The sequence below is a fragment of the Drosophila virilis genome, chromosome 2 (assembly GCF_030788295.1).
Source record: "Drosophila virilis strain 15010-1051.87 chromosome 2, Dvir_AGI_RSII-ME, whole genome shotgun sequence".
Lineage (NCBI taxonomy): Eukaryota > Metazoa > Arthropoda > Insecta > Diptera > Drosophilidae > Drosophila > Drosophila virilis.
This window is the reverse complement of record NC_091544.1, coordinates 27,269,206-27,291,358: the sequence shown is the minus strand read 5'-3', so window position 1 is coordinate 27,291,358 and position 22,153 is coordinate 27,269,206. Positions and strand designations below refer to the sequence as shown.

At 38.4% G+C, this 22,153-nt stretch overlaps 1 protein-coding gene across 3 annotated transcripts in view; it reads right to left on the bottom strand.

Moving 5' to 3' along the window:
- The window catches only part of sima (HIF-1 transcription factor component sima), a 105,634-nt gene that overhangs the window by 12,819 nt on the left and 70,662 nt on the right, over positions 1-22,153 (bottom strand). For all 3 annotated transcript variants that reach the window (XM_070207346.1, XM_070207344.1, XM_070207345.1), the window contains exons 8-11: positions 11,985-12,796; positions 4,115-4,677; positions 3,427-4,039; positions 218-972 (exon numbers count right to left, since the gene is read on the bottom strand). In XM_070207346.1, coding sequence (XP_070063447.1) covers positions 218-972; positions 3,427-4,039; positions 4,115-4,677; positions 11,985-12,796 — 2,743 coding nt within the window. The remainder of the gene's footprint in view (positions 1-217; positions 973-3,426; positions 4,040-4,114; positions 4,678-11,984; positions 12,797-22,153) is intronic.

Below are 22,153 nucleotides of genomic sequence, written 5' to 3'. Positions count from 1 at the left end.
GGTTAGGAGGAGGAGGGGGGCGTTCTTGTCTATAAAATCGTTCCATTTACAAAGTACAAATTGTAGAAATGGTCTTGTCCGTTCAATTGTACAACACTTTTTGTTTTTGTTTTTTGTTTGTGGCAGTGGCACGCATCCAGCTCTAGACCTTGGCCAACTGCTTCTTGGGCCGCATGGGCACAATGCAATAGCCGGCACTAACATCACGTCCGCTTACCAACAGATTCTTTAGCACGGAGCCTGATTGTTGCTGTTCTTGTTGTTGTTGCTGTTGTTGTTGTTGTTGTTGCTGTTGCTGCTGCTGCTGCTGATGCTGTTTCTGCTGCTTGGCATCAGCTGTCGTGGACCAGCGTTCGCTTGCATGCCGCTTGTTTGCCTGCTGTTGTTGCTGCTGCTGCTGTTGCTGTTGCTCCTTGCCCATCAGCTGCTGCAGCAGCTGAGGCGACTGCACCTCTAGCGTCATGGTGCCGCTCTTCAGGCGTTTCGAATCTGCAGCAGATTGGCTGTTTAAATGACGCTTGCTGCCATGTGGCTGTTGCTGTTGTTGCTGCTGTGGCAACATTGTTTGCAGCAACGTTGCCTTTGTTGTTGGCGTGGCCTTGCTTTCCACCACGCGTATGGTTGCCTTGGTGCCACTCAATAGCCTCATGGCGGGCAACTTGCCCGACACTACCAGCTCCTGCAACTCCTCCTCTGATTGCTGCTGTTGTTGTTGCTGCTGCTGCTGCTGTTGCTGTTGCTGTTGCAACATTGTCTTGCTGCTTTGTATGGTTATCAATGGCACTGCATTCAATATGATATTCTGTTGTTGCTGTTGCTGCTGCTCCAACTGTGGCTGTTGCAGCTGCAAGGGTTGCTGCTGCAGCAGCTGCAATGGTGACACTTTGCTTGTCGCTGGTGAAACTGCGGGACTGTTGCTGGCCTCAGCCACATTGATTTGCAGAAAATCGGGCCAGCCATCCAAATTGTTGGCTAAATAACAATTAAAAATGCAAATAAGCAAGTCAAAATTTGTGCACAAAATAGAAGTTGATGCTAAATAGAATTCATGAAATATGCAGCAATATTTTAAGTACCCAAATTACTTAAAAAAAAAAAAAAACGGTATATTGCAAACCGAGTCCATCTGTTCAGCCATATTCACTGCACGAGTTAAGTGGAGAATTCTCGAAGATTATAAGATGATAAGCACGAATCATCTGTAATCACTGAGCAGACTTGCTTCAATATGTTATCGATACCTTGCATTTCAATTTAGAATCGATAGCAATCGATTAGGTTTTTTGCACATTTACCGAAGATTTTATAAGATAGCATACCTCTTATGGTAAAAACAGATCCAGAATAGTTTACTTTTTGTGGTTGTTCTTAATGTTTTTTGAAAATTTCTAGGAAGATTATAAGAAATAGGATCCTCATATATTGTATGCAGCTCGACATTTGCTATACACAGATTCAAAATAGTTTACTTTTTCTACACCCAACCCCCTCTTCCCTAAACATCATGCATATGTAAGTCATACTCTTGCTTCTCGGCATGGGCATACATTGGAATGATATCTTTGAGCTCTACAAAAGGTATTGTGCAAAGTTCGTTAGGGTATTTGCTAGACTATTAACTATAATGAATTTAATTATTATTCAGTCTTATTTTGTTGCCCAGAATTTATTGTGCGTGCTGCTGCTGTTGCTACTGCTGCTGCTGTTGCTGGCAAACAGACGAGCAATTAATTCCTCTTGCCCATGACATTGATGCTAATTTAAAACAATAATAATCTTCTACAATTTTATTTTCTTTCGTGAAAATTTGCGTGTGTGCCAAAAAGTGAAAAATATCTGTTTATGAGCAGCACATACAAAGGATATATATTTATATATATGTATAAAAATATGTATGTATGCTGCTTTGTATATGTTATGTGTATATGGCTATTTTATGCTAGGCATAAAAAAAAAACACTCCACAGACATCTGTCTATATGCCAAAACAAAAACGAAAAAATTATCTAAACAAACGACGGGCAGCGTCTGCCCCCTGACAGGGACTGGCCCCACCCCCATTCCCCTCGCAGTCTCGGCCACAGGCATCAATCAGGTCTGTCTCTACCGCTGCGTGACATGTGTCAAAGGTAAGGGGCGTGTCGCCGCCCTGCGGCATGTGTTAAAATTATATATCAGTTCCCCAAGTTGGCAGCAACAACTTCTATTTGGTAATTGTGGAAACTATTTGGGCTTGAAGACCTGCATCAATTAACTCTCAGTCCCAATTCGCCGTCAGTTTTGTTTGACAACTTATTGAGAGATGAGCACGCAGATGAGGTATTCAACGGCTAAATACCCTGGAAAATGTTTTGAATTATACATCAACTTTTACCCAATTACAAGTGTTCAGTAAAAACAAATGCATGTTTTTCATGGATAGTGAAGCAGAGAATTGAATAGATTGAATAGAAATCACGCTGAAAGTTTGTTTTTTGCCTTTGCTTGGTTAAGATACCTTCGAAAAGAAAATAAAGAAATGCTGATCTTATGAAAACTTAAGGTTACTAGAGTTTGCTTTGTTCGAATTTCGCTAAGCATTGAGCATAATGCTTGGGAAATTCTATGAAAAAGAAAGGAATATTTTGAAAGTAGTTGGCGGTTAGTTCCCATGCCAGCTTTCTGATGCTAAATAATATATAATATAAGGCTGACTTTGATTTGCAAATATACGTTTCTATGCAAAGATTGAATAGGAAATCTGAGAAACTGAGTGTTGCCAAAGATTTTGAGAATAGGAGACGAGCTGGCCTGACATATTACTTGATATTGTTTAAATGCCGACTGCAAGTAATCCAAATAAATGTGAAAATTTGTGGCAATGTTTTCATCTATTTTTACAAAACACACAAACGCCCAAACACACACATATATATATATATATATATACATATAATTATACGTATATATATTTATAAACAAGTACATGTGAATATATACCAATGTATACATATAAATATATTTATGTATATGTCTATAAATAAACGCGCGCATAGCTATCTAAAATTTAGGCCTCTCCAAATGCAGTATTTGTTGGAAGAAAAAAATTGAAAAGAATTGTCAAAAGTGTGAAAATGTGTGTGTGTGTATTTGTGTATGGGAAAATGTGGGGAAAAATCTTTAGACCAACTACCTAATTAGCCGGCAGCAGGCTGTCTGTTGAAGCCGCGTAGGTGTTGCTGCCAGAAGAAAAAACAAAAAAAAAAAAAAGAGAAATGAAAAAAGCCCCCGACTAAAATATCTATATATGAAATTCTGGGCATATTTCAGAGTTCGATTTTAGAATTTTTAGCCTCCTCCCTTTCATTTGTAGCTTTAAGCTAGCAATTTTCTAACGGCCTGCTGCATATTTCAGATGGAGCAACTACTTTCGTTTGCTATACTCACAATCTTTGATGTAATCATTCTCAAATGCATCTTCAATCGAATGACATAAGCTGGCGGCCAATGAAACATCATATTTTTCCTTTTTGCACTCAATACTGAGGCTCAACAACTGTTGCTGCTGTTGCTGTTGCTCCTCCTCTTGCAGCTGCAGCTGTTGCAACTGCTGGAAACTGCGAAAGTCTTGCTGCTGCTGCTGCAAACGATCCTCGATCGAGGCATTGTCCAAAATTGAGAGCGTGCCACTGCCGCTGCCGCAAAGCATTGCTGCCAGCTCGCTGGAGCCGGTGCTAAAAACATTTGAATGTTGCTGCTGTTGATGCTGCTGCACGGGCGACGGCGACAGCGAGGACACTGTGGAGGCAGGCTGCTGTTGCTGCTGCTGTTGTGGCTGCTGTTGCTGCTGCTGTTGCTGCTGCTGCTGCCATTGTTGCAAATGCTCTTGCATGCTGTCCACCTCAGAGCCCCACATGACATTGCCCTCGGTGAGCAGCGGCATATCATCGTCCATGGCTATATAGGGTGCACGCATATCATAATCGACAAATGAGAAATCCTCCTCCTGGGTCAAAGAGTTCGGGCTGCACAGCGAGGGCAAGCTGCTGTCCTCGGGTGTCTGTGTAAGAGTTGAGGGTAAAAGTCTTAATTTATTCACCGATATCTCCAGCTTTTCAAGCGGGCTTCTACACACCTTGGGCGAGTGCAAATGCTGTGAGCAGCTGGTGTCATTCGATTCATCGCGATAATTGAACAGCGGATCAATGTTGCTGCTGCTGCTGTTGCTGTTGCTGTGGCTGCTGCTGTTATCCTGACTTTGCTGTTGACTGTTGCTGCAATTGCTGCTGCCGTTGATATTGCTGTTGCTGCTGCTGCAGTTGCTGCAATTGCTGCTGCCGTTGATATTGCTGTTGCTGCTGCTGCAGTTGCTGCTGTTGTTGCTGTTAGTTCTGCTGCTAGCTGAGCCCGCATTTGCTGCTGTGCTTAAACTCTGACGATTGCTATTGTAGCTGTTGCTGCTGCTATTGTTGTTGCTGTTGTTGTTGCTGTTGTTGTTGTTGTTGTTGTTGTTATTGTGATAGAGCGGTGCACTGCCTGTTGTCGAGCAGGTGGTCGAGTCCAAGGAATTGATATCATCGGGCAGCAAACAGGAGCTCATGAGACCCAGCATCTCGCCAAAGGGCGGCATCTCATCCAGCTGTATGCAGGCGGTGCTGGCCAAATGATGCGACAAATCATCCGGTTCCTCTTTCAGCACTAGAGAAAGGAAAATGTCTGTTAGTTATATTTATTTCTTTCTTATTCTAATCCATTTATTTGTATGCGGGCATGTGTGCAGTTGTCGCAGAGGTGTCAAAACTTGGTGCTAAGTGCAAACGTCGTCTAACTAAACAAAAGTCACTGTTAATTAAAGCCACAAGCCAGCAGACACCATGCCAGACTGTACTGGCGCCGCTGGCTATAACTGACACCCGAAAAAAAGAAAAAAAAAAAAAAAAAACAAAATTCATTTCTTCCAATTGACAACTTCTTCAATTGAGTCTAATAAAAGTTTTCGTTTTCACTTATTTTATTTCGGCTGCTAAATTTGTTGATTTATGTGCTACAATTGCTAGACTTGGGCCATGATTTTAATGGCCTGTTGACAGCCAATTTTTTTTTTTATTTATTTTTATTCACTTATTTTTCTTGCTTCCTTTTGCTATAACTGCCTCATTAATCAGCATCGAAAAAGTTTAGCCAGCTGATAAAGCCTGTTGGCTAATGGCAGCAATATGAAGCTTTGACGTACGACCCATAGAAATGCATGGCAAACATTATTTAGAATGCACTTGGGCTGCGAGAGGCCTAACCCTAAACAGATGTCAAGGCCCCAGAACCGCCAGATCCGAGATGCGAGATGCGAGCTGTGCCTTATCGGCATTTGCAATCATCCAGAGATGTGGATGCGCGTCACGAGCAGCTTTAGTCAACAATCATAATAAACATATATACTACAAATAGTTTATGTATACTATATGGTAACTATATGGAGAACGGTTCAGCTAAGCCAACGAAACCGGTATAAAACTGCTCGCACGACCTAACTACAATATGGGAATAATGGAGAATTAAAACATACATAAGTATGTATATCTGTGTTTATATAGTCGTATATAACTAGCAAGGGGTGCAATATTTACGGCATTGTTTATCAGCAGATATAAATAGCATTACTCAACTGACTTTGCCGTCCATATGCATGTATATATATATATGTACATATATATTGTATGTATATGTGGTCAACACTCTAAGCCTATTACAACAACCAGTTGCAAACTGCTGAATTTTCACTCTACTCGGCAGTTGTTTATGCACTTGATATGCCCAGATCGAGATGCCTACATATATAAATACATATATATTTATACGTAAAACGTATCTTATCTCTAGCTGAAGTTCTGTGCATACAAAATTGTAACTTTTCTAATAATTTATGAGCACCTATCAATAGATTTTTTTTCATTTATTTATTTTTGAATTTTTTTTCACTGACCAACGACAACAAGAGTCGAGTGCAATAGAAAGCAAATGAAATGCTACGAAGTTTACATACTCTACAATTAGAAGAAGGCAATCAAAGAGGAATAAACATATTAAGGATATTTAAAAAACCTTTTTGTATATAGAGCCGAGACGAAACTCTCTTCAAATGCTATCAAGCCCAGATCTTTGTTTAGCTTCTTCAAAGAAATCTAACGCCTATTTCTACTATCAGCGCTGCAATTAAGAACCTGATAAAGTTATATTAGCCATTGCAGGGAATTTAGCAAAAAAAAATAAAATAAAGAAAACAAAACAGCTGAGGGCTTTGGCAAACGATCCAATGCACTTTATACATATATACATATGATATATGCACTCGACTTGCCATATAGAGTCTATCTCACTCTACACACACACACACACACACACACACACACACACACACACTGCTGACAAGCGGGCACAAACAAATTAATTAACAATGCAAACACACCGAGGTTGGGCAGGGCAAGAGAGGGGCGCCGCCAGGCACCTGACCCCCCATAGGGCGACTTATAATTATGGCACACAAGTGCTACTCGACGACGCTTTGCGGCATAAAGAAAAACTAGACTGCCTAGTCGGTAATGTCCGAGGAGAAGATACCCTGACAAGCTATCATTACAGACACATTAGATTTACTTGTGCCTCACGTTATTTATGGATCATGTATCCTTGATTAACTTCGGTGTTTATAGTCCGATCTTTATGAAATTTGTACTGCCTCAAAATGGCATTCAAAACTATGCATATGCCAAGGCAAGGCCAAGGCGCTTGCATTAATTCGTTCTATTTTTTTGAATTTTGTAGGGAACTTCCAAAATGTAAATTATCATGCCTGTACATTCAATATGGAAAACCCGCATACCAAGTTTATCGTCGCTAGCTAATAGAATCATCAAGTTTATATGACAAAATCTTATTTCATTATCGATATTTATCTACATATATCATAAGATATCTGCCTATCGTAACCTGTGTATACCATACGAAAATCGACATGCCAATTATGGTATATCTGACACTTCTAAATTTCGAGCTATGTTTAAGAAAACATATCTCAAAATCGATATTTATCGATGCAATGCTAATGTGAGAATATCGAAATATACATGACTGGTCGAAGATGCCCTCGGTCCAACTGCACATAAAAAGGGTACTCTCAAATAGGCAGCAACAAAAACTGAGAACAAAAAATAAAAAACAAACAACAAATTAACAACTGAAATTATGGCACGCGATAATACAATGCGGCTAAGTAGCCTCCATAGCCGGGCCTATGGCAACGGCCCACTCAAGTGCCCATTCGTAACTATTAGCAAAGTGTTGTTTTTTTCTTTTATAATTTTCGTAATTGTGACTGTAAAGTGCAAGGCCGCAGACCCAAATAAAAAGTAAATAAAAAAAAACAACTACATTCAATGCAACAAATTTTAGCAGCTAAAAGTAAGCTGTGCAGGGGGGCGGCTTCGGGCCTGGGGTTACTTAAGCACAAGGTAATTAGTTGATCTGTGGCAAAAAAAAAAAAAAAACAACAACAAAAAAGAAGAAGAAGAAAAGTGACTGTCGCCGCATCTCGTGACGTGCCTCAAGCTGCAGCTGCACTTGAACCACATTCGATGCACTTGAAATATGAATTCGAAAGTTTTCTAGAATAACCATTCAATGAATAACGAGTACTCGTTATATGAACACACACACACGCACACACACACGCACACACACACACACACGCACACACACATGCATGAGTGTTGCCTAACGCGTGACTTGGCTCAGGCAACGCTCAACAACTCGACACAGTTTCAATTTAAATAAATCATCATAATGATGATGACAGCCAAAATGATGATGATGATGATGATGATGACGATGATGTTGATCAACACAATAATGACGTAGTTTAGCGACAGCCCGAAATCAAATTTCGGATTTCGGTATATTAAAAGAAAAGAACAAACGAAGACGAACACTCGAAAACAGACAACAAATCTGAGTATCGCAATCGAATGCAACCGACTGCGCAATACGCTGTAATTGCTTTCAGAAGTGGCAAATCAAGTCTGCTTGTCAGCTGTTTACTCTAAGACTGTCATAAGGCGATAGTTTTATCTTTGGCAAATATGATATTTAGGCTAAAAGGGGGCGTGGCAAGAATGTTCTTAGAGTCAATCTTAGGAGGGGGTTTAAAAGTAGTATACATACAAAAATCATTGAGTAGCTCTTTAGCTGGGACAGCTGCGATTTTAAATCTATTTTAAATGCAAGCTATCAAGCAGCCAAATAAATGAGTATACCTATACTCCTTTTTTGTTCAATTTGTGAACAGTGTATAGAGAGCATTTGATGGCATCTTTATGTAAGCGCCGCACTACGTCCCCGCCCCTATTTAAGAGCTCGAGCACTCTAGAGGTCGCGATTAGGCACCCACTTGTGCGTGTGTTTATGGCATATCAGCGCGTGTTCTGGGTGCGGAATTGGGTGGTTTTACGCACAGAGTCAAAGAGACAGTGGAAAAGTAAAAAATTGATTGGGGCTGGCTCGTGGCGGCATGTGCGATAATTAAGCGATAGTTTGGCGATAGTCAACAGTAAATGTTGTCTCTTTTGGGTGCTGCACAAATGTTTGACTTAGCAAATTAAGTATTACAGAGATTATAGTAAATAGGTTGAACGGGTTATGGTAGAGCGAGTCGCGTGGGGTGAACTTTCCAGAAAAAAACAATACAATTGATTAACTTGATAATGAACATCTGGAAAACTACCAGCAGAATATTAAGTAGTAGTAATGTTATACAATATATTGCACAATATTTACGCGAGTCATCAAATGATTCCCGAATCAAGTTCCTATAACTGGCAATTCTTTGCGGTTATCTACAACGAAAATAAATATAATAAGTGCTTCCCTGTTTATTTACGTTCCACTAAAACAAAATAAATATAGACACTTCAACAAAAAAAAAAACCAAAAACGAAAAAAAAAAGAATTTAGAAATAACAGGGAGCAAAAGAAATATGGGAAAAAAAAACTGAAGTATGTGTGGCGTCTGCAGCCAGCACAAAATGTCAACAGAACGCGAGAAAAGCCAGAGTAGAAAAAATAAAAAAAAAAAAAAAAAGAGAAAAAACTAAGCATGCGGTCTGTGGATCGACTGGAAAATGCCCTGTGCAGATAAGAAAAGAATATAATCAAATATATTAAAATAGCGGAGCATAAAATAGGGTATACCCAAATGCCACTCTTAGAGATGCCCTGTTAACTTTTTTTATAAACTAGCCTGCGTTGATATTCGATATTTATCGGTTTGGAATATTTTGATTTGAACATGCGAGATTTATCGATCTTGCAGTAACATGCGTTAATTATCGATTGTAAGCCAAAACTCGATAGTTATCGATTGTGCAGAAAAAAATTAATCATTCATTATTGATTCTGACACAAAATAGTTTACTAAATTTGCCAGAGTTGTTCTAACTAAAGATGAAAAAGTTATTATTCAATTTTTATCGATAAGCCTAGTCAAAAGAATCGGCCTGCCTATCACAGACATAGCACAGACAATTGATATTTTAAAGGGTATACCAGAAAGTAGCAATTGCTATTTGCAGACAGTTTCCAAGCGAACTGCAGCAAAAATAGCTCAAAAAAAAACACGCGCCACCAAATGGAATGTATGTGAAAAGGTAGCTGCGTAGGCGGGGAAAATCAGGGGCCTAAAGCGTGGGCGGTCGGTGCCGCTGACACATGTCACAAGCGGCAGCGCTCGGGCGGAGCCCCACGGCGGAGGCTGTGCCACACGCGCCAAGCAAACTGGACGACAGCCGCATATCGCTTAACATATTAATTGGCATCGGGCTAATATGCCCAGGCTGAAGAAAATCTCACAGCAGAAAACAAAATGTTTGCGGCTTTGGTGGGTTAAACGCGGCGTATGCGTAATATTAAGCGATTATGACAGCAAAAATCAAAATAACAAAACTAAATAAAAACAACAAGAAATGCACGTAAATTGAAAGGCAAAAAAAATTGCCAACCGGCAAATGTTGATGCATTTACTATACGAGAATATGTGCATATCAATGCATGTGCATACATGTATGTCTGTATGCATGCATTCTGTATGGCATAGCTGAGTATGGGGCTAGTTTGCTGCACTTTGTTTACAAAATTCAAGCTAGTTGTTGTTGTTACAGTTGTTGTTGTTGTTGCAGTTGTTGTTGTGCATTTGCAGTTTTTGTCTTTACAAATAAATCGTTTGATTTGCGCAAATTGCGACCACAAACGGTGATAAGCAATTGACTGACTGACCGACTCACTGACTGACTGACTGACTGACTGACCGACTGACTGACTGACTGTTTGTCTGACTAAACGACAGTTTGACCAATTAAACGTTACGACAATGCATCAAATCGCATCGAATAGCGCGCGTCAGGCGCTTGCCTGAGTATTTTTTTGTATACAGAATCTACTTATAAACGGGCGCGACTCGTATGAATATGTGCCTACCATATACATATATATATATATATATATATATATATATATATTATATTATAATGTAATATACATATATATACACACACACACACACACAAGCTAGCCTTGGTCTTTGGCTAATGCACATTTTGGACTATTTCTGATCCGGGAAATTGCCCCACGGGGTTATCAACTTGCATAGGGCATAAGAAAATAACAACAACAAGAAAATAAATAAATACAAATTCTTACGCATTCGAGTGTGTGCGTATTTTAGTATTTTTCTTATTTCCTAGTGACAAGCGCCTATAAAATACATGTTTTTATTGCTCGTAAGTGCAATTAAACTATTTTCTATTAAGATTTAAGAACTGACTGGTTTCCAATATAATAAGTACAACTCTTTAATCATATAATATAACTCTCCCAGAGAAAAGACAACTTCGATTAGATCAAAATTCTTATATGAACAAAAACAGCAAAATCATAACTAAATGCTCTTAAGACAAAACCTATGCAAGACTAATATACGGTAACACATTTGGCTATAAAAAAAATTCATTAATTGTAATTCGAGTTTTCTATTGAGCTAAAGAATTCTGCTTATTCTGAGTAAATGAAGGTATTACAATAAACAGACTAAATACAAATTAACTCTTTTCTTTTATTTCTTCATTTAAATACCAAAATGCATATTAATGAATTATGGTCACACTTCAAATTTAGGGATACACTTCTTGCTTGAAAATTCAAAACTTTCAGTAGAAAAATAGAAAAAAAAAAAAAGTGATCTTTACAAAAAACTTCTCATCTCTTAGTGATTCTTTGGGAAAATTCTAATATATACTTCGTTCTTTTCGCTCAATCAGGGAATGTGTGGAATCAGGGAATGTGTTTCCAGGTTGAAACCGCAGACTCAGCATCTGGTATTTATGTCTTAGTCGTAGACTATAAAAATAGCTTCGATTAATTTTGATTGCTTCCCAGAAGTTTGCTAAATTTATCACCGTAAGTCAGAAATGTAACTTTCTAAATGCGGGTCGGTCTTACAAAAAAATAGGCTTTTTTACAACGAACTAATGCTTCATGGAAGAGCAAATAATAACCGATTGTAAAAGTTTTCATTAGTGAAATATTGCACTCATGATTAAGCTTTCGGTATAATCTCCTTCTATATAGAGCCTAACACTGCACAATCTGTCCTTGAAGTTGGGGTATCAAAAAAAATGCTGACCTATTGCTGCACTCTGAAATGTGAATTGATTGTGATGACGTTTTCTAACTGCACTTAACTCTGGCGCTTATCAGCCGAGAGCTACCTATATAATATGTATGCATATACAACTATTATATTTTGTGCGCACCTTTCGAGTTGAGGAGGGTTATCAACTTGCGTAATGCAACATGTAATCGTAAGCGGATTGTTACTGCTGTTCTTGTTGAGGTTATGATTGGGTGTGTATTAGATGGGTGGGGTAGGGTGGGGTTGGGTTGTTGTGCTTTGTTCTACTTACTTGTTAAGCCTCGGCCATCATCAACGAATGATAAGAATCCTTTATTCATATCTTGTGCTTGTTGTTGCTGTTGCTGCTGTTGCAATTGTTGCTGCTGCTGCTGTTGATTGCTGGAGTGTAGTATGGCAGCTGTTGTTGTTGTTGTCGGCGGCAGCGTTTGCAGCGTGGCTGCAACAAAATTTTTCTTGCACACAGCGGCGGGCGGTGTGCTGCGTATGAGCGAGGCGGTCACCGATTTGGGACGTTTCTCTTCGCGTGCCAGCAAGTTGTCGCAGTTGTTGTCGCAGTTGTTGTTGTTGTTGTTGTTGTTGTTGACACGCAAATTGCTAAGAAGCTGAGCGGTGATGGTGCGCGGCCCAGGTGAGTTGTTTTCACGTTTGATAAGCAGCTCAGGTTGCACTTGTTGTTGTTTTGATTTCGTTATTATATCTAAAAGTGAGGTTTTTGTGGTGTTGCTTGCTGTGGTTGTTGTTGTTGCTGGTGGGTTAGTTGCAGCAGCAGTTGCTGCTGTTGCTGTTGCAGTGTTTGCAGTTGTTGTTGCTTCAATTGTTGCTTTTTCGCTTGCAGTTTCATTCACTTTGGGTTTGTCCGCTAGCTCTAAAGTTGCAGTTGCAGTTGCAGTTGCAGTTGCTGTTGCTGTTGTTGTTGTTGCTTCTGCTTCACCTTGTTTATCAATTGCTGTTGCAGTGTTGTTTGTTGTTTCGTTGTTGTTAGTTTCAGATAGTTGTTGCTGTTGTTTCTTGTTTTCCTGTTCCTCACTTGCCGCCGTTTGTTGTGCAAGTGAATAAATCTCATGTTTGTTCTCAAGATTACTGCAAAAAGGCGATGCACAAAACGCGTATCGTAATGATAATCATATAAAAGTTGTTTTCTTTTATTTCTCCTGACTTTTTTTTCTATTTATTTTTTTTGTTTTTAATTGCACTCGTTTGTTACACCACCGACCGCGAAAGCAAAGAACGCGCGCAATTCGTAATAATTGCAATTGTTTTTTTTTTTCATATAATATTAAATTTTCTTTTGAAATATTTATGTGCATATGTCATAGTTCTGGTTAGTAATGGGCTTATTTTAATTAATATAACTTTTAATGAGCCTGATTTTTGAGCTGTTTCTGTGCTTCGAGTATTGGAAAATTTTTTACTCGTTTCTTTCATTCCGTTCTATTTCAGATAAGCTTGTTGCGGAAATGTCGCCAAATGGACATTTCTTACCAACCGCCTTAGGCCCCAATATGCCCCAACCCTGCCCACAGCCCGCCCTCGGGCTTATCAATTAACCGGGCCAAGACAAGACGACGTCGCCGAGCGATAAGCGGCATTTGGTGGGTGTGTCTGACAGGCTAATTAAAGCGTTACATTTTTCTAGCATAGCAATTGATAAGCCAACAGCAGATCATGGCAACAGAGCCATATATATAAATATATATAATTTATATAAAATATATTAACATGCTATATGTATGTATATGCTTTGAAGATCAAGCAGCATACGTTGCGCCCGTGACTGTAGCCTGGCTGTTGGCATGAAAACTGAGCGAGTCTAGAGTGTTTGTGGCAGTCGTCTTTATAGTCTTTACAGTACCGGCAAATGCTTATTGATAAGATAGAAACGGTACAATCGGCCAAACTCAGCTGGGCTGTGCCGTGCTGTGCTGTGCTGTGTGCATGCACGCAGCGGCTGTGCGTTGTGCCGTTAAGCACGTGAAAGAGACGTGAATTTGGTTGTGGAACACCCCGTCCTACAAGTTTTAGATAAAAACAAAAAGCAAGTATAAGAAGCCTGGAGCATGATGAGGCACAAATAATATATGATTCAAGCAAAAGCAAATATTTGTAAACTTTTTAAGTCAAAGTCAACAAGTGTTTTTTATATTGTTTTTGTTTTTTTTTTTTCGCCTCTTTGGGGGCTCGTCCCTCTGGTGAAATAGTTAATACGCAGTAGTATTGGTCGGAGTGAGTGGGGTGGCTGGCATTGACGTCGTAGTAGGGGCACTCGAGAATCAGGCGGTAGGCACCAGAAGTGACCGGCCCCACTGTGAAGATTCAATGTCAAATTGCGGTTGTTGACAATGGAAAATTGTGGAAACTTAACTGTACACCGAATGATGCAGCAGCAGCAGAAGCAGCCCACACAAACACCCACCTGCATACACACACATTCATACGTACGTACACATAGGGGCACATTCAATGAGTAGAGTGAGCGTGCGGCAGAGTGGAAGCGGGAGAGTGGAAGAGAACTATGCCGGAAGGCAATCAATGGGACAATAGCATTTGCGACAATAGCCGCAAAGCTAACAAGCAAAACGAACAGAGAACACACTTAAATAATTGCTACATCTATTTTTTTTTATTTTTATTTCTTTTTATGTACTTTTTGCCGGTTGCAGCCGGTTCGAACCTACATTTGAGGCTTACATCATTTTAAATTAAATTGCCAAAAATGAGTGAAAATAAATAACGACAACAACAACAACAATAACAGTAAAAAGCTTGCAGCTTAAAATCAATGAAAGATTAAGCCTTTGAGCTTTTAATTGAATCTTTGTTGGCCTGTTAAAGCTAAGCTGTGACGAAAGCAACACCTTAAGCATTGCTGATAAGCGCGAGAGCGAGAGGGCGCCTAAACTCTTGAACTCTGTGTAATACACACACATACACACTCATGTAGCCACAGTCAAAGTCGAGCAATTGATCGCGTGATGTGAGTGCGTTTCTCTCGCTCTGTCTCTCTCTCTCTCTCTCTCTCTCTCTCTTTACACACACATGCACGTGTATACACTTATGCATTCTCAACACTGCAAACACTCAGCGGCACACTTTTCTGCTTATGCATTGGCAGAAAGAGAGGGTGACGGGAGAGCGCGCGCAGTAAAGGTGATCAGAGTGCGAGAGCGCGACTAAACAAGATGGGGGTAAAGTGTAAATAGCCGCAACAAAAATAATCACTTAAAAGTGCATTAGTAATGCAGTTAACGTCAATTGGTAATGGCAAATCGAAAAATAAAAATAAATATATATTCTTAAAATATGCATATATGCATAGACAACTATATGAATGAAGAAGTTGATTCAACTAAATTAAAGCAACAATTTAATTGTGTAACAAACTGAGTCGAAACACACGACACAGCGCTCAGATACAAGAAGACACAGACTAACAGGAAGAGAATGGAGAGTGGAGAGCAGAAGCACAAAAAGAAAGAATATAAAACAAATGAATTCTGTCTGCCTGGCTGAAGATGCGGCTCTTATTTGCGCTGCTCCTGTTGTTGTTTTTGCTGTCTCTACCGCTGCCGCTGCCTCTGCCGCTGCCGCTGATGTTGATGTTGATTTCAATTGCAGAGCAATAACGGAGCAGCATCATGTGAAGCTCAACTCAACGTAAAATAGCAGTAATTGCTTTTGACGAACATTTTTGTTTTTTTTTTTTCTCTCTCTCTCCCTCTCTCTGTGTGCGTGCGTGTGTGCGCGCACATAAAAGGCAATGTGTATTAAATTGAATGAAAATAAAAAGCAGTAGGCAAAGGAGGCAACTATATGCACATGTATGTGTGTGTGTATGTATGTTTTTAATAGAATCTGAATTAAGTAGTCTATAAACGGCGGGACAAGCAGACATGACAAGCGCATTTTGGCCACAACACACACAACGTCAAATTGTGTAACCAGCCTATGCGTGGGCATGAGCCTGCACACACACACACACAGACACAGTCACACACATGATTGTGTGTACGTATGCGTGCATGCTTGCATGTTTGTCTATTGACAAGTCGATGCTAAATGCTAATTAAGCTGCAATTCAATTAAATTTCATCAACAAATTAACTCGCTCAGCAATTTTATGTAATGCGAATGCAAATGCAAATGTAATTGTCCCCCCAACCAACACACACAACCGAAAAAAAAAAAAAAAAAATTAAAAACAAAACGAAATGCCAAATAGCCAAAATAAATAAAACAAAAGCGAAACAAAATGAAACGCCGCTGTGCGCTTTGCTGAGAGCCCAACTGCACGCAGAACGAGCACAAGAGAGTCAGAGAGGGAGAGAGCGAGAGAGAGAGTGGGCAGCAGCAGCAGCGGTAGACAGATCGTGCGTTTCGCTGTGGGGGTCGCGCGACGTCAACGTCAGCGCCAACGCTGCGCCGACTAAAACGCAGATTGCAATAAAAATGTTATTGTTGTTGTTGTTTTTGGGTTTTTTTTTGCGCTTGAAACTGCCGCTGCAGCAGCGTTGGCAGCAGCAGCAGCAGCATTCGGTTTGTAGGTTAGGTGCAAGTGTTGTGTAAAAGTTTTTTTTCTTCCTATTTTTGCTTGATTTTTGTAATTGTTTGTTAATTAATATGCATTGCTATATGATCAGTTGTTCTTTTTGTTGTTATTGTTTTTCTCATTCGCTTTCGCTGACGCGTGTAACAAACGTGCGCACTTTTTTTTTGCCCCAATACGAAAAAAGTTCATTTTTTGGATGTTCAATTTTTTTGCTTTGAAAGTTGAACATTTATTTTACTTGATTTTCTTTCTTTCGTATTCTTTTTTTTTTTTTTTTTTGATAATCTTTTTGACACACTCACACATAAGCGCATATAAAAATATATTTATGTGTGTTTGTGTATGTTTTTGTCGTTGTCAAATCCACGCATAATAAAAGTTTATTTTTGTCAAAAATATATACATTTTGTTTCAGCTAGCATATATGAATATTTTGAATAATGCTTAATTGAGTTTATGTTTGTTATTTTTTTTTTTTAACAGAGCATTCAAAAACTTTTATTTCTTTTTTGCTTTTCATTAATTGTAGTATTTTTTTATATAATTTTTTTTTTTTTTTTTGGGGTATTTTACAGTTTGAACGTAAATTTGGCTTAGTATTTTATTAAATTTTTACCTTTTAATTCAAAACATTTGCTTTAGTATTTTATATGATTTGATTATTTATTTATTTATACAACGGAAATGCAATCGTTTCGAGTTTTATTTACAGCGAAAGTTGAAAAATATAGAGTTTATTATTATAGTCGACTTATTGCTTTTTGCTTTTGTTATGTGTGGGTGTGTGTGTTTGTGTGTTGTATTTATTTGCACAAGTTGACGCAGTTAAACAAAAAACTATTTTAAAACGTTTTGCTCGGTATAAATTAAATAAAAGATAGCGCAGTTTGGTTTTATATATTTGTTTAAAGTTGATTAATTTTTTTGGCCAAGTCGCCGAGTCCAGTTTCAGTTAAGGTTTTCTTTTTTTGCTTTTCAAGATTTATAGTTTAGAAGTGCGCACGGAAAAACTCGAGCGCCTCACAGCGCTGCTTGCCTGCACAAACGACAACGTACCAGAGACGAATGAGTGGAATGCCAGCGCAGCTGAAAGCTTGTAGCTTGTAGCCGCTGTGCTGCCAGCTGCGCTGCTGTGTTCTGAGCATTCTCGTAACAACAAACCACACTCGAAAGAGAGCAAAGAGCAGCGCCGACGCAATGGCATTGAGTGCTTTTGTGCTGCCATTGGCAGTTTGACTCATTTTCAAGACGGAATGAGCGCAAATTGTTTGCCATTTTTCGTTTTGCAAATGCCAAACACTCGGCGCTCTCTCTCTCTCTCTCCCTCTATCTTTCTCTCGCTCTATTTTATTATTGTTTTCATGGCAAACAAACGACGTTGTTGTTGTTGTTGTGGATGCTGCTGCCGCCTCTTTTGCCTGCTTTGCATTTTCGCATGCGGCTACTCAATTTGCATGCCTCAGCAATTGAGAGCTTTGCGCTAATTGTTCGCTGTTTTTGGACAAACTTGGCGATAAAGCTGACCGACTGAATAAAGCACAAACATACACACACACACACGCACGCACATAAACATTTATGTACATAACTAAGCACTCAAATGGAGCGCTGTGCGCCTAATCTAACTGTAAACCTGAACTATGCAACGCGCTGATAACATGATAAGACGCCCAAACGGCAATTAACATTTTGCTTTTATAATCACTTTTCTATTTTCCCTCAAGCAAAGTCGCCACGCCAAAAATTATGCCACAAAAATAGGTCGTTAAGTGTTTCAAATTTACACAAAAACACGATAAGTACAAACAACATGAAAAGCGGCTGGCAAAAATTTACAACCAACCTGCTTATTGGTATTCCACAATTTACCGTTACCGTCGAAATGTGTGTGCGTGAAAAAAAGAAGGGGCATCTTCGTCTTTATGTGTATATTTCGCAAATATTTGCTGTCATTGGCGAAGCTGCGCATTTTCCAAACAGACATTCGCTAATTTCGTCATAAAACTAAGGCCATTGCGTGTTGGCCCTCAGAGGGAGAGAAATATACCCAAACACACACACACGCGCGTAGTTACAGGCAGTCAATTTCCTAGCAGGACTTTTGTGCGTGAGAAACGCACTGAATTACAACACTTTTTTCATTTAGGTAATCAATAAAGGGCAATCATTTTTATGGCTGGTCACTCGATTTTGACGAACCTTTTTACTACAATTCAATAGAAATTTTAGTGTTCAACAATATGTTATAAAATATAAATATAAATTTTTGAATTGTATAAAATTAAGTAATACAATATTCAAAATAAAATTGTTTTACTTTTGAATCCAGAATGAACAAGTTTGAGAGTTAGCGAATATTTGAATTCAGAAGAATTTGAATTTAGAATCAGTTTCAGTGTTGACTAATTTGAAACAATTACTCATTTTCATACAAGGCCCACAAAATTAACTATAGAATACAATATTGGTGAATATATATATATATGCCAATTGAACTTTCAATTTGAGAGCAAATTCTTTGTATTCTTTGTATTTCTTTGTATTACCAGTTTTCAAACAGAATAAAAATGTTTACAAATACTGTGCGCCCAAATCCTTTAAAACATGGAAACTATTTTGATCTAATTGTACAAAATAAACAAGAACTTTTATTGTTTTTTGCCATAACTAGCAAAAGCAACATGTATGTATATAAAACCCAAATAGTGTCTTAGATCTGGCCGATAATTAAATTTTAATATTTAATTAACATTGAATATTCCATGGAAATTCACATTTCACACATCGCATTCATTCACTATATGGACATCGATTTTCGCTGTCATTCATTCATTCTAATAGATCAACAAATTATTTCAGCTGGGCCCCCAGCTAACCCACATAGTCACGTGTGAGACGTCGGCGCGGCGGGCGGAGCGGGGCGGTGGGGCATGAAAAGCATTTGAAGCATTTGATGGGCTGCCTTGAAAATGTAATAAACTGTCAATGTGTGTGCGTGTGTGTATATATATATGCTATATTATCGAGCATATATGTAGATATATAAAGTGTGTACTATATGTGCGCACTTTTCACTTTCGTCTGCAATTTCAAGAGCGCACAATTTTACGTAACGCTGATGAAATTTTCAAAATCCTGTGCGAAAAATGTTGCCAGTTAGTAATACAAAAAGAACATGAGAGTGAACAACTACACCGTACATTAAATACCCTTTAAGGCATATGGCTACCGACTTTTCAAAATAGACTCTGAAGTGCTGGAATTTGCTTTGCCATAGAAAAAAAAAACTCACTTGCAATCGAATAATTGATAGATTTTTATGATATGTTGGATGTCGATAAGATTTTCCTAATCAATAAGAGGCTTGCGAGACTAATAAATACCAATATCTTGATAAATAAAAAAAGAGATTTTCATACAAGAACCTTCTTCTCTTATTGTGGTTCTGATTGTTCCCATAAAATAGGGGTCCGATGTAGATAAGATAAGATATAATAAATTAATGCCGAGGTTGGTCAAGATATCTGGATAAAAAAAAAAGATTTTCATACAACTTTCCTTTCGACGAACTGATTTTTTCCATGGCAACTATATGATATAAATGTCATAAAGGTTTCCATGCAAGAAGCTACCGATTGTTCCTATGCTAGCTATATAAGCCAAATATATAGATCCAATATAGATAATAACTTGTAGAGAGCAAGAGACCAAGAGCCGAGCTTGGTCAAGATATCTGGAAAAACACAAGAGTCTAAATCGATTCAATTAATGATTCTGATCTGGCATATATGTGCGACTATATAGTCGAGGAAGAAGGGGATATCTTCTATGCGTTACATATTGCATGACTGATTCATAATACCCTTCACGTGCGGCAATTTTGCTAAATTGTTTCAAATTTCTCGCTGCAATCAATGATGAGAACGAACTTCAAGAAGAAGCAGCAGAGAAAAGGCGAGAAAAAAAAGGCGAATAAACAAACAGAAAGCAGCACTCAAATAAATTCGAAATGTTTATGCAGTTTCGCCTGGCGGAGACAAAAATAAACACAATTTATATGAAATAGAGAAACAGCAAATATTTGAGAAAAGATTTACACAAGCAAAATTTGACGATTTTGGAATATGTTAGGCATTTTTTTACAATTATTTCGAGCACTTGCAAATAAAATATATTTTCTTTGTGCAAATTTGTATGTCAATTAAAAAAAAAAAAAAAAAAAAAAAAAACCCGTAGATTAAACACGTTTATCAGCTTCAGCTTGTCAGCGCCCCCCAGATTGAAAATAATGCGATAAAAATAAATATAAACTGTGCCAAAAGACGCAAATCGCAACATCTGCTGGAATTTTCAGACAGCAGACACAAAATTCTCTGCTTTGCTTTTCTTTTGCACACAAGTTTTTCACGAGTCTCTGGTTTATTTTTGGCGACTGCAGCAGCAATTCACTTAACACAATTTTTTATCAGAAAAAAATAACAAAATATATACGCCAAAACCAAAAGACAATGCAAATCAATTGTCCGACTTCAATCAGCTTAAAAGCTGGCATCGAGATTGGGAAACAGAACCAGAGACAGTTCCACAAACATTCCACAAAATATGAAAGCCAAAAGCATCATATATTAAAAAATCAGAAAATGGGGTTAACTCGCAGATTAAATACCCTTGTTGTCGATATTTGTCTCGTGGTTTTGCAGACATGTGAAGGGGGAAATGTCTTTTTTTCCAGCCAAAAACACATTTTGCAACCGATCGTTCTTAGAAAGAATTACAATATATACTGATAAGAATTGGCCCCATATATCATCTTGAAATACTTGATATACTTGACCATATACTTGATGGAATCGTTTCTATGGCAGCTATATCACATAGTGCTCCGATATGGATGGAATTTTGCATATCTGCAAGGCGCCTAGTAAAACCAATAAGTGCCACGTTTGGCCCAAGCATCTTCTATGGCAGCTACATATACAAACACCTGAGAGACTAGTTCGCTTAAAAACAATCTGACAAATAGACGGCTGTTGATCGAGAATATATATATGCTTTATGGGTTACGAGATGTTTCCCGCCTCTCTGTCAACCTCATTTCTTGGCTTCATTAGAATACCCTTTAAAAGGGTCTAGAGAAATTCCTATTTAGATGTATAAACAACATACATCATATCTAATATATATATATATATATATATATATACAAATGCACCTCTACTTATTTGTGTGTGTGTTTGTGTGTGCTTTTTAAATTATCATGGCTCATATTACGCCCCCCCGCCCGCCACCCACTCCACCCCTCCATCAACAACAATAGCTCTTTTTTTTTTCTTTTTTTTGCCACATCATGCGTCGTCAGCGTCGCGTCACAGACGAGCCCCCAAAATATAAATAGTTAAGCAGTCATTCAGTCAGTCAGTCAGTCAGTTATTCATTCAGTCAAGATTGAGTGGTAGCACAATTCAGTCAACAAGTCAACAGCAATGATAATAAATAACAAACGTTATCTATGCCCAACAGTGAGTATTACAAATCATGTTCAAACTAAATGCGAAATACGTGAACTCAGACTCGAATCAAAGTAAACGGGAAACTACTCAAAATGCTGATAATAATAATTTTAACAATAATAACAAGACAGTCTAATAGCCAGAAGCTGTTTTCTACTAATTGAACAAAGCCGGAAACAACTTTAATAATTTACTCTAAAAAAAAAAAAGAATACTTTAATAAAACTGATATATATATACCTTCAGTCAGAAGCAGACTGTTCAGATAAGATCTGAGAACTAAAAATAGTAGACAAGAAGCTGCCAAATGATAACCTATCTTAGTTCCAATACCCTGCCAGAGAGTATCAATAGTCTGTCATTAAATAAGAGACATTGTCA